General features: G+C 48.8%; 1 protein-coding gene across 1 annotated transcript; it reads left to right on the top strand.

The window, feature by feature from the left end:
* Positions 1-3,626: 3,626 nt before the first annotated feature.
* BATF3 (basic leucine zipper ATF-like transcription factor 3) lies at positions 3,627-16,196 on the top strand. Its single transcript, XM_027766376.1, has 2 exons — positions 3,627-3,985; positions 15,694-16,196. The coding sequence occupies exons 1-2, from the start codon at positions 3,785-3,787 to the stop codon at positions 15,877-15,879; spliced, it is 387 nt and encodes a 128-aa protein (XP_027622177.1). The 5' UTR covers positions 3,627-3,784; the 3' UTR covers positions 15,880-16,196.
* Positions 16,197-17,467: the final 1,271 nt, after the last annotated feature.

The raw sequence follows: 17,467 nt of genomic DNA, 5'->3' as shown, positions 1-17,467 counted from the left end.
CGCATAGTGTCGGTGGCGACGATGGTGGCACCTGTGCCCGCTGGACGCCGGGTCCGGAGGGAGAGACACGGGGCTGGGCAGGGCAAGGCCCGCACTCTCCCGCACGTGGGGTACGCGCTGCCCCAGGGGAGCCCCATCCCTGAGCTGAAGGCAGCTGCCACTCATGGCCCGAGCGCGTGGCCCTTTCCGGCCGCTCTGGAGGGGGCCAGAGAGCCAGACTGGGAATTCAGCCAATGGGGCGGCCCGTCCCCAGCCACTCCCAGCATCCACTGTCCTCTGACTGGCCCCGGAATGGGGAAGGCAGACCGGCCAGCCTGTGGCTGTAGGATGGGGGCCCGCTGTAGGGAGACCCCTCGCCCCCATCCAGTCAGTTCTCTGTGATGTCCCCAGAAACACTGACAACTGTGCACTCCAGAAAGAGACCAGGTCGCTGCAGGGACTGGCCGGCATTCAGAAACTTAGCATCCAGCTGTTTTAGCCAGCAGACTGGGTCTTTTCTTCTTTCTGTCCCCCCAGCCCCCTTAAATACAGTGTCTGATATGTAGTGTCATATGTAGGTGACACCAAAGTATCACGCAAATCTGAGTTTAGGCCCCAGCTTTGCCACAGGCCAAGTAGCCTTGGGCAATTTGCTTAACCTCCCTGAGCCTCAGTTTCCCCATGTGTAAAATGAAGGTAATAAGCTCTCAGTTTTTTAAGGACTAAATGAGACATGCATAATAATATATAAATATCTCAAAATTTTGTTTACCTCTTTCTGTCTCAATTAAATGTTTCTGCAGGTTGGCAGGTGTGACGGTTTATGAAACGTGCAATTTAGAGTGTCAGTCCCTCAGAGGACAGGACACAGGCTGCTTCCTTGTGCCCTGTGACTTTTTGATTATGGAGAACAAAGAGGTGTGACAGTGACCAACACTATGGGGGATTACATTTTTAAAAGAGTACCAGTTGGGCCAGCTGATGGCATGGTGGTTAAAATAGTTAAAGCCCACATGGCCCACCTGCTGGTTTGAGTCCTAGACCCAGCAGCTGGAAAAAAACACACTGGTGGGGTCGGCAGGTGAGGCGGTAGTTAAGGTGCTGGACTCCCACATGGCCAACCACGGTTCAAGTCCTAGACCTAGCAGCTTGCTTTCTCACTTTCCCTTTCTCTCTCTCTGGTCAAATTAAAATAATAATAATAATAATAATAATAACAAATAAAATAAAAATAAATAATTCTAAAAACTAAACAAAACAAAACAAATAAAACCACTGGGCATGTGTCCATGTGTCTAAAATCCCAAAAGGAGGGAGAGATGGAGGAGAAGGAATTGCTACTGGCCATCCCGCATGGGGAGTGGTTTTCCATTTCTCTCTCTCTCTCCTGCTCCTGCCCACCTTCAACAAGCACACACACTCGCTAGCAAATATTTTTAAAAAGAAAGAAAGAAAAAGAGAAAGAAATAGCAGCAACCTTGAAAACAAGTAGCTTCTTGGGGGCATGCTAGGCTATCAGTATGAATGCAGGCGAGGTCACTGGCCCTATGTTCAACACTTGTATCTCCAAGGTCTAGGGCAGTGTCTGCATGTGCGAGGTGCTCAGCTGATACGTATTAAAAGAATGAATGAGGAGGCTGAATACCCAGAGTCCATAAATCATTGACTCAAGGCTGTATTGACAGTAGAAGACAAAACTGGGACCTGTGTGATCTAGAGCTACCGTTTAGTTGTCTCCTTCAAGAGTCCCCAAGCAGGACCAGCAGTTGGCATGATGGCCATGTCGCTGGACTCCCACGTGGTTGACCGCAGTTCGAGTTCCAGACCCGGTGGCTTAAACTCATGCTGGGCATGTGTGCGTACACACCCAAGATCCTGAGAGAAGGATAGAGGAGAAGGGATTGTGGCGTGGCCATCCCCACAGGGGGTGATTTCTCACTTTCTGTCTCTCTGTCTCTCTCTGTCTTTCTGGTGAGCGCACATCTCTAGCAAAAACCTCTCCAAAAAAAAAAAAAAAAAAACAATAGAGTTCCCAAGCCCCCAGCCATGGTGCAGTGCTGATCTGTGGCTCTTGTGGGCTCGGCTGCAGACAGGTGCCACCAGTGGGAGATGAGCAGTGGGTAGGTGGGCAGGCAAGCAGGCTTCATCTGTGTTTACAGCCACTCCTCATCGCTTGCATTGCCACCTGGGCTCCTCCTTTTGCTGGATCAGCAGTGATACTGGATTCTCGTGGGAGCATTACTGTGTGATTATTTCATTTTTCATCGTATTTTGCAGTGTGGAAGTATGGTGCATGATGGACGTGGTGCCCTTGGGTCATCCTGGGCCCAATCCTCCTTCTTTCTCCCCTGTGCATGGAGGGATTACCTTCCATGAGGCCAGTCCTGGGTGCCAGGAAGTTTAGGGACCACTGGTCTACATCACATGGCCCCTTGTGATGTTCTGGTTATGTTTATCAAGACTTCTTTGCCTCTAGACAACCACATTTTTGCACCTTGTCTCTGTTCCCTTAAGCATTGTGCAGAGCACTTATATTTGTTCTGTGTATTCTTCATCCTTCTCCTTTTATGCCGTTATATTCTTGGATGTGCTGAAAATTCTTACCTGCAGTAACTTGAGGAGGTGAGGTGTCTTTCTTATTTGGAATACGAGACCAGACAAAATGATCATTGAGAATAGCCATTATTTTGTGCTATCAGTATTTGCTTTCTATTCATATTAATAACCCAGCAGCTTTCTTGTGTCTGTACCCCACTAACTGCTTGACTTTGAAATTCTTTAAGGACAGTGTTGCTTTCTTCCTCCTTGATATCTTCTCTCAAGGTTCTGGAAAGCAAATACTGCTCTAGTTTCCATGTTTTCTACACTGAACGAAGGGTGGTTTACCTTGATAGGTGCATTTTTTTCTGCCTGCCTGTTTCATGCTAACTCTCGAAGGATTTGACTGAGTTTGGCTAGAGCATCACATATAGCTAAAGCTTTCAAGATGTATCAGACATTCACTATCTGATTCACTCCAACCTCGGAAACAAACTGTCAGTCAAGCACTTCAAATGAGCACGTTGTCAGCGGAGTTGAGCATTTGGTGTGTCGGTAGAGGTATGCGGTTGCAATGAGATGGAAGTGTACATTTGATTTGAATACAAGTAGTTGTGGTTAGGGCACTGGATTCCCACATGGCTGATTGCAGTTTAAGTCCCAGACCTGATGGCTTGAAAGTCACACTGGGTATGTGTGTGTCCATGCCCAGGATCCCAAGAGGAGACTGGAGGAGAAGGGATTGCGGCATGGCCATCTTCCCTGAAGCTTGATTTCTCTCCTTCTCTCTCTTTGTACTCTCTGGCTCTCTCCCATAAGTGAATACACCCTATGGTAAAAACCTAAAAAAGAAAAAGAAAAAAGTACCTGCTTCGTGTGGTGGTGGTGCAAGCTCTGACATATGGCCAGTTCCTGATAGCAAATGCCCCCGGCTTTCCCACTTGTGGATGAACGACCTTGATACCACGACTCTTCCAGGCACACACCCTGTGGGGTAGAGGTTTACGAACGTTGGTTTGGAGACCAACAGACCTGAGTTCCACTTCCCACTCTCCACTCACTCACTGTGCTACCTGGAGCGGGTTCCTCGCCCTTTTGGAGTTTCTTATTCCTCATCTGCTCAGTGGCTGTCACAACACACATTTCTCAGGGCTGTCGTGGGGACGAACCGGTACACAGCACCGCGGCACATGGTGGGCTCTCCTTCACAAGGGCTGTGGTGAGCCCACCGAGATAGCCACAAACCCTGCTGTGGATCGCCAGCAAAATGGTGACGCGCAATGAGCAAAGCTGGGAAGAGAGAGGGCAGAGAAGGGAAGTCATGGGGCCTCACCATCACTCCTTACCACATGTTTTGCCCCAGAGCCCTGAGGATGACGATAGGAAAGTCCGCAGGAGAGAGAAAAACCGAGTTGCTGCTCAGAGGAGTCGGAAGAAGCAGACGCAGAAGGCTGACAAACTCCACGAGGTGAGACTATGGTGGGGCAGACCCACGTGCGAGCCACGGGGAGGAGCCATCTGCACCCCAGCTCTGGGGTGGAGGTGATGTCACTGTCCTTGTCATCAGCAACACACACATATCTGTTCCTGCTGGGTTCTTCCATCCCAGTGTTCCGATTCTTGTTGGTGGACATCTTCTCTGGTCTACTGGGTGCTTCTCATACTCAAGCTCTTCTCCTTATAAAACAAAGCCTCTTCTTGATCCTGATTCCCTTGCAAGTTCTTGCCTCATTGCTCTCCTTCCCTCATCTCCCTGCTCCTTAAGAAGAGTCACTTACACCTGCTCCCTGTGTCCTCAGTTCCCGTTTAATCCTGAATCCTCTGTGATTTTGTTTGTGCCCTCCTCCCCACCCAGCACACACACACACTAAACACACAAGCACCCTACAGAAGCTGCTCCCACAGGACCCACCAGTGCCTTCACACTGCCCTGCGTGGGTCCTCTTTTGATCTCATCATCCTTGACCTCGTTGGAACATTGGACACGCTTGACCCATCCCCTCTTGAAACCATCCTCTCTTTCACTTCTAAAAGGCCGCATTTCTTGGTTCTCCTCTCTTTCTTCACCTTTTCTCTGTTTCTTTGTTAGCTTTTCTACTTCTGCCTGTTTTCTTGACTGTTGGTGTTCACCAGAGTTTTTAGACTCTGCCCTTTTTTCTTCTGACGCTGGAAGATTCAGTCTATTCGTCTGTTCTCCCACCATCAACTCTCATATTAAGTACTGTCCTGGACCTTCTGTCCTGGACCCGAGACCCTATCACTTCACCAATGACTTAGACATCTTCAAGTGGGTGTGCTGCAAGCTCCTCGGGGCCCCCATCCATAGCAGAGTGTTATGCCCACTTGGGCTGGGACTTTCTCCTCTTACTGTCCCCACATTATAGCTAAAGGAGCTAGCCATCTTTCTCATCCCCTAAATCAGGAGTCTGGGGGTTATCCTAGACAATTCCATTTCTTCAGTCCTTATGCCTAAACTCACATAACCCCCAGCTAGGATATGGGAACTGCTCTGTGTCAAGAATGGGCCTTGGAAACATCCAAGGCTCTTTCTACTGTCTGGTGACAGTTGCATGCTCTCTTCTTTGCACAGAGTTGGCACCTGAGATCTCCCTCCTGCCATGCTTTTTGCCATGGATTGCCACAGTAAGGCCAGTCTGGGGCATTAATAGCACAGAGACCTACAGGTGTCGTGGGGAGTGAGGAAGGGCAATGTTTTAGTCTGCTTGATTGCTAATAAGGGAAAATACCTGGATAATTTAGGAGAATAGAGTTTTACTCAGCTCAGGTTTGGAGAGCTGTGGTCCAGGGGTGCATCTGGTAAGTGGTGCTGGTGGGGGTGTTGCTGACAGGGTTCCGAGGCTTTGTAGGACTTCACATGAGAATAGGATTGTGTATCTCGGTGTCTGTCTGTATGGCTCCTTCTGGATTCCTTCCATCTCCTTACAAACCCCACTCTAATCACGTCATCACTCTGAAAGTCTCCGCCTTCTAACTCTGTGAAGGTATTAACTCCATGAAACTCGATACTTTCCTCTTAATACATTTATAGTACAACCGAGTTCTAGCACATGGATTCTGGGGGGACTCCCAAACCATAGCAGGTAGTCTCTGAAAACTCTTCAACAATGCACAGAGAACAAAGTTCGAATGCACCTACTCTGGCAGAGATGGCCCATTGGCAGAAATTCAAGTGTGGCATGAATTATAAATATTAGATTCTGTCTTGGAAGTAGAAGGTGACTGGGGTCTCCAGAGTAGGGCCAGGGAGGTTTCTTTTCAGCCTTTCAATTCTGTAAAATTTCTGCAGGAGAATTGCGATGCCCTTTGCCACCTTTCTTCCTTCCCCCTTGGTCCTGAAGCAATTGTGGTTCTAGCTTCATATTACCAAATAACCCCCAGCGGGGACTTGTGGCTCACAGTGAGTGCATGGCCCTGTAGTCAGACTACATGTGCCAGCTGGATAGGCAGGTTCTTACCCCTCAAGACGTTTCTAGGCCAAGCCAGGTGTGTGTGTGTGTGTGTGTGCGCACGTGTGTACGTATCTCAGTTGTAAATCCTGAGCAATTACATGTAGAGAAGTGACTAAGTGTCTTGGACAGGTTCTTTCATGGATCAAGGTCAAGTACATTCATCCCACAAGTCTTTATTAAGCAGCCTTGTGGGCAAGGCATTGCCACTGGGTTACAAAGAGATGTCATTCCTGCCTTCTGGAAGCACAGGATTTCCTAGGAACAATATGTTAATTTCCTACAGCTACTATAACAAATACCCACAAACTCGGTGGCTTAAAACCCCGCAAATTTATGATCAACCGTTTTGTGATCAGGCCTCAGAAATGCATTTCGCTGGACTAAAATCAAGGAGTCAGCAGGGCTGCATTCCCTCTGCAGGCTCTAGAGCAGATCCATGTCCTGCTTTGTCCAGCTTCTAGAGGCTTCTGGGTTCCTTGGCTTGTGGCCCTGTCCCATCTTCAAAGTCTGCAGTGGCTGGCGGAGCCATCTCGTACTGCATTACCTGGGCACTGTTCCCTTCCTCACGTCTCCTCTGGTTTTCCTGCTTCCCTCTCTTACCTGTGAGGACGGTCGTGGTTGCAGTGGGGCTGCCTGAGTAATCCCTTCTTTTTTCTTTTTAGAGAGAGATTTGCTATAGGGCACATACGTTCACCAGAGAAACAGAGAGAGACAGAGAGACAGAAAATGAGAAATCACCCCCCCCACCCCCCCCCAGGAGGGATGGCCATGCTGCAATTCCTTCTCCTCCATTCTCCTTTCAGGATTTGGGCACACATGCAGATGTGCCTGGCATGCGTTTTAAGCCACTGAGTCCAGGACTCAAATCGCGGTTGACTACGTGGGAGTCCAGCAACATAACCATTACGCCATTTGCTGGTACCTCACCCACCCTTCTTAATCACACCTGCAAAGTCCCTTTTGCTGTATGAGGTAACATATTCCGAGATAGGAGCACTGTAGAGTGCCACCAAATGAACAATTCCTAAAGTCAGATTAAGTTTAAAGAGTCTTTAAAATTGGCCAATGACTGCAGCCTGAGGCTCGGGGGTGGAGAGTCAGAACTACAGCTCCAGACCGAAGTTTGAATAGTCTTTTTATAGGAGGTCAGTTATCAGGGGTTTTTATGTAAACAGTTATAAAAACTAAATCAAATAAGTTAATAATTATTTTTGAGGGGAGTGGGGTTTCCATATAAGTAGTTATATTGTTAAACAAAAGGGTTTTGGACTAGTTAGTAAAGACAATACTAGATATAAGGTGTCGTCCCAGATATAGTTTTTTATATGACTAGTCTAGACTATTTTCTCATAAAAAGAACAAGCTGGTTTACAAAAACAAACAGTCATGTTAAGATAAAAAAATTAAATTGACAAACAGTTTGTACAAAAAAATCTAATATGTGGCCTTCCACAGGAGTTAGACATGGTTGGGGGGCCATTAGTCTGTCTACCAGGGGAGGAAATATAAGTGCCCATCTAACTACTAGTGCCAAAAAACACCCAGAGGAAGCATTGGGTCTCTCAATTTCTGTCCTTGAGAGCTTTGATCAACTAGTGAGCCAGGTGCCTGGGCATTAAGGGGTGGTGCCACATTTACTCCTGCCCAACCCCTCTTAGAACCATGGCGGGGGGAAAGTCCTTCCCTAGCCTTTCTCCTGGTGTAGCGTTGCATGACAGTTATGCCAGCTGCCCTTTTCAGAGATGGGACAAAGTGACCGGAAGCCCAGCCCTCCATGGAAGGGCATCCTCCCCCTTCCTCTGTGAAATGGGTCAAGGTTAGGTATCATTGGCAGATCACCTCAGCGAGGCCAGCTTTGTTAAGAAACACAGTGTCCAAAAGGTCAGGACAGTGACTCCTTCTGTACACAGACCCCAAAGGTGTAGTCCTCATCCTACCTCTCTAGCTGCATGCAAGTGTCATTGGTCACAAGAAGTGTGAAGAAGTGGCGACTGACTTAGGAAAATGGAATTAAACCTCAAACCTGCAGAACAAGAGGAACGTCACCTATGTACCTAAGAGCACCACATGAATGATCCCTTCCCTGTTAATTCCCAGCCTCCTTGCAGAAGAACATCGTAGGCAGGGGATCTAGGCTCTGTGTGGTCGGCAATGGAATGATAGGACATTGCATTAGTAAATCTACAAATTGGGGGTGTCTGGTTAAGATGGGGTAAAGAATACTTTATTGCACCCCAATGAACTGAAGGCAGAGCACCTAGTACACTGCCGTGGGTCACAGTGGGAAGCCCCTTGGCAGCCCTGAGGCTCCAGGCCACATCTAGGATGGGGGAAGAGAGTTGGGTGTCACCTGTGGAAACCTCCTCCTCAAATCCAGAGCAAGGCCAGCTCACTGGGATGCGATGGGGAGGCCCAGAAAACAGCCACCTGCTAGCCATGACTGCCTGCTGCTCCTGGAGACAGAAGCCCCTAGGAGGATAATTTCTCGTTCATTTCTTTATCCCACCCTGGATGATAGCATTTCTAAACAGCTCCAGGAAACTCAGTCTCTTTTCACGCCTTCCTCGCATACTATGATGCGGCATATTTGGAGCAAGATTTGTTTAAGATTTTGCCTAAGATTTATTTCCCTGCTCACTTTACTCACACTCCAATTGCCTGTCCAGGACTCAAATCGCGGTTGACTACGTGGGAGTCCAGCAACATAACCATTACGCCATTTGCTGGTACCTCACCCACCCTTCTTAATCACACCTGCAAAGTCCCTTTTGCTGTATGAGGTAACATATTCCGAGATAGGAGCACTGTAGAGTGCCACCAAATGAACAATTCCTAAAGTCAGATTAAGTTTAAAGAGTCTTTAAAATTGGCCAATGACTGCAGCCTGAGGCTCGGGGGTGGAGAGTCAGAACTACAGCTCCAGACCGAAGTTTGAATAGTCTTTTTATAGGAGGTCAGTTATCAGGGGTTTTTATGTAAACAGTTATAAAAACTAAATCAAATAAGTTAATAATTATTTTTGAGGGGAGTGGGGTTTCCATATAAGTAGTTATATTGTTAAACAAAAGGGTTTTGGACTAGTTAGTAAAGACAATACTAGATATAAGGTGTCGTCCCAGATATAGTTTTTTATATGACTAGTCTAGACTATTTTCTCATAAAAAGAACAAGCTGGTTTACAAAAACAAACAGTCATGTTAAGATAAAAAAATTAAATTGACAAACAGTTTGTACAAAAAAATCTAATATGTGGCCTTCCACAGGAGTTAGACATGGTTGGGGGGCCATTAGTCTGTCTACCAGGGGAGGAAATATAAGTGCCCATCTAACTACTAGTGCCAAAAAACACCCAGAGGAAGCATTGGGTCTCTCAATTTCTGTCCTTGAGAGCTTTGATCAACTAGTGAGCCAGGTGCCTGGGCATTAAGGGGTGGTGCCACATTTACTCCTGCCCAACCCCTCTTAGAACCATGGCGGGGGGAAAGTCCTTCCCTAGCCTTTCTCCTGGTGTAGCGTTGCATGACAGTTATGCCAGCTGCCCTTTTCAGAGATGGGACAAAGTGACCGGAAGCCCAGCCCTCCATGGAAGGGCATCCTCCCCCTTCCTCTGTGAAATGGGTCAAGGTTAGGTATCATTGGCAGATCACCTCAGCGAGGCCAGCTTTGTTAAGAAACACAGTGTCCAAAAGGTCAGGACAGTGACTCCTTCTGTACACAGACCCCAAAGGTGTAGTCCTCATCCTACCTCTCTAGCTGCATGCAAGTGTCATTGGTCACAAGAAGTGTGAAGAAGTGGCGACTGACTTAGGAAAATGGAATTAAACCTCAAACCTGCAGAACAAGAGGAACGTCACCTATGTACCTAAGAGCACCACATGAATGATCCCTTCCCTGTTAATTCCCAGCCTCCTTGCAGAAGAACATCGTAGGCAGGGGATCTAGGCTCTGTGTGGTCGGCAATGGAATGATAGGACATTGCATTAGTAAATCTACAAATTGGGGGTGTCTGGTTAAGATGGGGTAAAGAATACTTTATTGCACCCCAATGAACTGAAGGCAGAGCACCTAGTACACTGCCGTGGGTCACAGTGGGAAGCCCCTTGGCAGCCCTGAGGCTCCAGGCCACATCTAGGATGGGGGAAGAGAGTTGGGTGTCACCTGTGGAAACCTCCTCCTCAAATCCAGAGCAAGGCCAGCTCACTGGGATGCGATGGGGAGGCCCAGAAAACAGCCACCTGCTAGCCATGACTGCCTGCTGCTCCTGGAGACAGAAGCCCCTAGGAGGATAATTTCTCGTTCATTTCTTTATCCCACCCTGGATGATAGCATTTCTAAACAGCTCCAGGAAACTCAGTCTCTTTTCACGCCTTCCTCGCATACTATGATGCGGCATATTTGGAGCAAGATTTGTTTAAGATTTTGCCTAAGATTTATTTCCCTGCTCACTTTACTCACACTCCAATTGCCTCCAGCACCCTGAAAAACCTCCTCTAGCTTGTCAAGGCGAAAACTCCTTGCTGTGTAGGGGAGAGGAGTGTCTGAGCAGGCTGACCTGGAGGGAGCAGGGGACTGGGCCACTCTTCAGAGAGTTCCCCCTCCGGGCAGCAGCTGCCACCACCACAGTTGAAGTGTAACAAGGAGCGGTTCCTCCATACCTCCGGGTCCCCTGTGGTTTTTCATCCCATACACGCACTTCTACCGCTCATGGGGCTTTCAGCCTCCATTCATCTCTGAACACGAGGCATGTGTCTGAGTCCACATTGACAGGCGGGAGCCCAAGCGAAAGTCAAGGTCACCAAGACAAGCTGAAGGTTCTCAGAAGTGGGTCAGACTGGTTCGGCCAGGCACCCAAAGATGCAAGACTGAGAACACATTTTGAGTCAGAAAAGGAAGGCAGCCATCCCGTCCTTGAGAACCTCAAATGTCACCAACTGACAGATTACTTGGGCAATCCAGTTGTGGCAGGTCTTGCCATGGTGTTCTCAGATATTGCATGTTCTAAGGGGATGCTTCATGTCAGCACCCATTCGGTTTAGAAACTGGTTATGACACTAATTTGGGCGGCCCAGACTGGTGATGCAGTTTTTCTGCTGGGAAGTACATTCATTAGCTTTAAGACTTGGGAATCAACTTATTGTAAAATCCTGAGGTCTCGCAGCCTCCTACTTCCGGTAACCGCCAAGGGGAAATTTGGGCCCAGGCCATGCCAACCGAAAACAGAATTGCTGATGTTTCATGAGAATTGCAGCCGACCTTGAAGTCAGGGATCAGGTCATACGTTTGTGTGACCTTGGCGAAGTCTTGGTGCTTCATAGAGCTTCAGTTTCTAACTTGCGAAACAGGGTCTGTGTGTGGCTGTGTCCTGATGGCTCTTTCCTTCCCACCTGCATTTCCATCTCTGATCCCTGGCACCCATATCGGCTTTACCAGTCCCTGATCCTGGCACTCTGGACCCTGAATACTCCCAGATGGCGGCGTGTTCTCCAGTCAGCCTCTCTTCGTTGTCCTGAACAGGGTTTCTCAACTCAGGGCTATTGACATTGAGGGCTAGGCGACCCCTGTTGTTGGAGGCCTATCCTGTGTGGTCGGCAATGGAATGATAGAACATTGCATTAGTAAATGCACCCTCCTCTCTAGATGCAGTAGTGTCTGTCCCCACAACAGTGACAACCAAAACCATCTGCAGATGCTGCCAAACATCCCCTGGGGACTGCCAGCACGGCCCTGTTGGCCACTTAATTTCTGAGGCAGTGATTTCATCACCTGTACTGATTGGCGCTCTGCTCTGAAACTGCATCCTGGCCAATAGCTAGGAAGGGAGCATAGTAACCTCGAACCGTCCTCTGGCAAAGGGTTCGAAACATGGCAGGATTTGAGCTCACGGATCCTCTTTTAGGAAATAACAACGGTGTGATGTTCTTTGCTTATTTTTTGTGAATGTTAAATCCAGGTATTTCTTCTCAGTGCGAAGTGGGTTTTATCCTTTCCCTTTTGTTCCCATCTGGGGTTCTCTGGCCTAAACAGCTCCTCCTCCCGCCCCAGCTACTTTTATTTTGATTTTAAAAGAATTCTTTTATTTAACTTTATTTATTTATTTTAATTTGACCAGAGTGAGAGAAGGAGAGAGAAGGAAAGTAAGAAAGCAAGCCACCAGGTCTGGGACTTGAACCACAGTTGGCCATGTGGGACTCCAGTGCCCTTAACCACCATGCCACCTGCTGACCTCATTTTAATTTTTTAAAAGTGTATTCCATGAGAAGAACAGCAGGGCAGGCAGAGACAGGTACCGCAAATAGGGTCTCCACGCGGTGACCCATTCAGCTAACCCCAGATTATGGGCACGCGTGCACAGGTGTGGTGTGTTCAGCAAGGTCTCGGGACACAAGCCCCACACCTTCCTGTGTGGGCTGGCCTCACACAGCCCCGCTCTTTTAATTTTTGTGGAACTGGTTTTGCCTGAAGAATTGGACTTCTCCCCTTTTCGTTCCCTCAGCTCAGTAAAAGTCCCTCAGCAGATTTATGAGTAAAACTTAAATCCCAGAAAAGAAAGTCCCTGTGAAGGCAGATGAGGGGCCTGTTTGGTGGCTGTGATGGCAGCTCTGAAGACTTGAGGAGGGGTGTGGGGAAGGCATTAGACAGTGGGGGTCTTTATGGCTTCCAGAGACAAAGCTCAGACCCTGAGCACGTCGTACTGCAGAACGCGGAAAGTACAGAAAGGCCTGTTGGAAGATTCTGCCGAAGGAGGACAGCTTCCTGATCTTTGGGATCTAGTTAAAACTGGAACCATTCAAATCTCCCCTTCTCTGGAAGGTGAAGGGCATTTCCAGCTGCAGGGTGGAGTGTGTGCATGAGTGCATGTGTGCATGAGTGCATGTGTGCACGCACACTTCAGCCGCTCTCACGCAGTCGCTGTGCGCAGGCTTGCCACCATGCCAAACTCACACGAGACCGTCCCCTTGCCTCCAGAGGGCTTGGTACTGGGTTTGTGAATTGGCTTCTGACTCTAGGACTACAGTCTGTCAGAGGCCAAAGTAGAGCATATAGAATCTCGGGTGGCAGGCAGGTCTCTGAGGAAACTGAGGGGAAAATGGGGCCAAGACACTAGAGAAGCCAAACTGACCCACAGGGCAGCCTGCGGGGAGAAGGCCTGAGGCTTGCTGCCCCGAGTGTTCCACAACACCCCAGGAGCCTGTCCATATGGGCAGGAGGCAGAGGAATGGGTCCGATGGCCTCCGCACACAGCTCCTCTGGCCCTTCTGAAAAGGAGGAAGTCCTTGGGGTTGGGGAGAGGAAGGGATAAGAGAAGACAGAGGAGGAGAGCTGAGAAGTCGCACGGAATCTGTTAGATGGGTACAGGAGAGGGCAGCAGAAGCTCCTCTGTGCTACATGTGCCTGGTCTTTGGGGAGAGATATGACTTACTATAAATGAGATTGATTAGGAAAGATACAGGTTGAATAGAACACATAATAACAGATGTAGTGCTGTGATCAAGGAAGCCTTCCTGGAGGTGGTGGGCTTGAACTGGGCCTACACGGAAAAGGAAGAAGGCAGTCCAGTTGAGAAAAACTGCATGAGCAGAAGAGCAGGGTTGAAAGTTTGCATGTATCCTCAGGGACTGTAAGGAAATAACTTAGTGATAGTTCTTCAAAATTGCTGGCAAGAAGGAGGGGTGGCTAATGAGGAAATGCATGATGCATTGGAACAATAAAACCCAACCCTATGAATCAAGCTAGAAATGAATGAAGACGACATTCCAGAAAGATTTAAATGAGATTGTCAGCCCGGAGAGGAGTCTCTTGGAATTCCATAGGACTCTGCAATGGGCCGGGCACTGGACAATTTATTGATGACTTGGATGGAGAAAAGAAAGACCAGCTTACCAAGTTAGCGGATGGCTCGAAGCCATCTGTGTGGTATCGCGGATCCATGAGATGATGCAATGGCGATTCAGAGGTGACGCTGGCACTTCTCTGTAAGTGCAGGGAGAGTCCCTGGTGGCTTGAGTCCAGCACAGAGAAGGCCATCACCGCCCATTCACCCTCTGCATGGTTCCTGGAATCATGCCCTGTGTGCTGGTAGTGGCATGTTCTTAAGAGACTTTAGCCAATTGCAGTGCATGTCAGGGATGGTCCCTAGGAGGACAGAGGGGCTAGGAGTCCTACACGAGGAACTCAAAGGACCTGAGGTGGGTGAGCTCAGATAGTACCTAAGAGGAAGTGGTATGACACTGTCTCCTAATATTTCAAGAACTACAGTGTTGAAAAAAGTATTGGATTTACTGTATGTGGTTCCATTAGGTGGAACCAAGCTTAATAGGTGGGTTTGAAAGAGAAAGGGATGTTGGGTCAGTGCAAAGAGGAGGTTTCTAATAGAGCAGCTCAGAAATGACAAGGGCTGTCCTTTGAAGGTGAGAGTGTCCAGCTTGAGTTTGATGTCTGAGGTCTGAAAGGGAGGAAGGTGCTTGGGGTGGGGGGAGGAAGGGTTGTGGGTTAAGATAAGGGGTCTCTCTGATCTCCTCTAGTTCTAAGGCTTTGCAAACCCTGGTTTGCAAAGAAACTTAACAGGTAAGTCCAAGTGAAGGGCGTTTTCCTTATTGGTTCATGCAGCCAACACACATTTATTATATGCCAGGTGCTGTTCTAGGCACTGCAGGTGTAGCTATGAACCCAGCAGACACCTGCAGGAAGCTGATCAGCAGCTAGGGGGGACTGGCTGCAATGGGGCACAGGAGAACTTTTTTGGAGTAAAGGAAATGTTTTATATATTGATCAACAGAAGGGGTATACGTCAGACCATACACTTAAAACGTTGGGTAGCCAGAAAAGTCATGACATTTTTGCATAGAAAATCATGCATTGGGACCAGCAGTTAGCATAATGGCTATGTTGCTGGACTCCCATGTAGTTGACCGTGGTTTGAGTCCCAGACCTGGTGGCTTAAACTCACGCCGGGCGTGTGTGCGTGCGTGCCCAAGATCCCGAGAGGAGAATGGAGAAGAAGGGATTGCGGCATGGCCATTCCCCCTCGGGGGTGATTTCTCGCTTTCTGTCTTTCTGCCTCTGTCTGTGTGAAAAGCGTACGTGCCCTATAGCAAAAACCTCACAAAAAAAAAAAAAAAAAAGAAAAAGAAAAAAAAGAAAAGAAAGAAAGAAAAGAAAAGAAAATCATGCATCATGACTGTTCCAACGACCTAATGGATGCATTTTGGGTAGCCCCGCAGGCTAATGGTTACAGGAACCAGATTCCACTTGGCTGAACGCAGTACAAATCCTAGTCACAGCAGCGTGTGTGTGTGTGTGTGTGTGTGTGTGTGTGTACATGTGTGCGTGTGTGTGTCTAACATTTCCGCAGGATGGAGAAATGGAAGAGAAGGAATTGCAGAATAACTGTCCCACTGGGGGATGCTTTCTCTCCCTCTCTCTCGCTCTCTTTCCTCTCTCAGGCAAGCGCATGTACCCTCTGGCCATTAAAAAAAAGATGCAGCTTATTTTGTGTGAATTATAGCTCCATAAAATCAATTCGGAGAACCGAGCACTGCCCTCATGTCCTCTGATTAAGCACACGGATCTGAGCGGTGGAGGAGACACAGGGAATGATAAGGCTGTCACGGGCGAGAGGTGAGGATTGTGGTGCAGGTCAGAGCTGCCCCAAGGACAGAGGAGTGAGGTTCCCGCCACCATCATGCCCACTGTCTGTCTTCCCTAGGAATATGAGTGCCTGGAGCAGGAAAACACCGCGCTGCGGAGAGAGATTGGGAAGCTGACGGAGGAACTGAAGCACCTGAGCGAGGCGCTGAAGGAGCACGAGAAGATGTGCCCGCTGCTGCTCTGCCCCATGAACTTTGTGCCCGTGCCTCGGCCGGACCCGGTGGCCAGCTGCCTGCCCCGATGAAGCCTGAGGATGCTCCTCTTCCGCCCAGCCAGGAACCTCGGGCCTTTTCGCATATAGGGCTTCCCTCTGCATCTGTGCGCAGGAGAACCCGTGGCCGGGCCTTCTCCTGGGAGCTCCAGGGCCAGCCATGTCCTCTGCAGATCGGGCTCAGCATGCCGCTCCTAGGACCTGACTGTCAGAGCCCTGAGTGGACCCAGCAGGACCCAGCAGGAGGACCACCCCCGGGAGGCACTTCTCCCCTTCGGCAGCTATTAGGTTCTGCTGGTAGGCAGAATCGTGTCCTCTAGAATCTGGATAATAAAGATGGCTACTGTCTCTCTTTTCTCCATGTTCTTGGAATTTAGAGGCACAATGCTGTTTCCTTTTCCTGGACCCTTGGGTTCGTTTGTGGCTCCTGGGTCCTGCTTCCCCTTCCTGTTCATCTCCCCCACGGCCCTCCTCCATGGCAGATGGGGAGATGGGGGAGGCATTTGGGCCCTAGACTTTCAGAAGTCTTTGGCTCAGCTGCGTCGCAAAGGGGCGCGCAGGCTGACTGGTGTGTTTATGCTTTGCGGAGCGTCCATCTTGGTTGGTCTCACAGTGTTCGGGACTGCTGTGGAAGGGTCTCTCTTCCCGGTCAGTTGTCCCCAATGGTCTATACACTCCACGTCACCTTCCCACTCATAAGTAGACACAGGATCTGAGGATACATTGATTAATATTAGACTGAATCACGGACTAATAAAGGGAAATCTGTCCTTTATTTATTTAGTTATTTTAAAATTTTTGTCAGAGGGCATGTGCATTTGCCAGAGACAGAGACAGAGAAAGGGAAAGGAGAAAGCACTCCACAAGGGGAATGTCACACTGCAACACTTTCTCCTGCATTCTTGCTCCTTTTGGAGCTAGGTCACTGGCTGGCTCAATCTGTCCTTTATTCAAACAAGTGTTTGAGTAGGTGAGAGGAGAAGAAATTTCCTTTCAAAAGTCCTGTCTGGGAACCAGCAGTTAGTGTAATGGCTATGTCGCTGAACTCTCATGTAGTCGACTGAGGTTCAAGTCCTGGCCCCGCCGGCTTAAACTCACCCTGGGTAAGTGTGTATGCCTGCCCAAGATCCTGAGAGGAGAATGGAGGAGAAGGGATTGTGGCGTGGCCATCTCTCCTGGGGGGTGATTTCTCGCTTTCTATCTCTCTATCTCTCTCTGTCTTTCTGGCGAGTGCACGCCATGTTGAAGTTGGTCCCAGCAAAGAAAGCAACTGGGAAGACACACTCCATCCTCCTCTTGGTCCCTTTTTCCCTGGAATGAGAGGTGATTCTAGAGGGTGGAACCATCCCATCATAAAGGGAACAAGAAATAGGAACAGAAAGGAAAGTACTTGTAAATGAAGATGGTTAAAAAAGGAAAGGAAAAAAAGTAGATCGCAACCCCTCCCAGGGGTGGAGGACTTGCTGATTCCATGCAAGTATTGGTACTGGCCATTCCCTGAAGCTCCCCTGCCTACAGTTGGCTACTCCTTCCCATCTGAGGATTGCCCGGTGTCCTCCAACTTGCACCAGCTGGAGGCTGCAAAATTCCCTTTGTCGGAGGCATTGGCACACCAGTGTTA

Source organism: Tupaia chinensis, unplaced genomic scaffold, assembly GCF_000334495.1.
Source record: "Tupaia chinensis unplaced genomic scaffold, TupChi_1.0 Scaffold142846_1, whole genome shotgun sequence".
NCBI lineage: Eukaryota > Metazoa > Chordata > Mammalia > Scandentia > Tupaiidae > Tupaia > Tupaia belangeri.
The sequence above is the reverse complement of the archived record's forward strand: the minus strand, read 5'-3'. Positions and strand labels throughout refer to the sequence as shown.

Coding starts and splice junctions, on each gene's coding strand:
- BATF3 (XM_027766376.1), top strand. CDS start 3,785: ATGGTGACGCGCAATGAGCAAAGCTGGGAAGAGAGAGGGCAGAGAAGG. Junction 3,986..15,693: donor AGGCTGACAAACTCCACGAG/GTGAGACTATGG, acceptor TGTCTTCCCTAG/GAATATGAGTGCCTGGAGCA.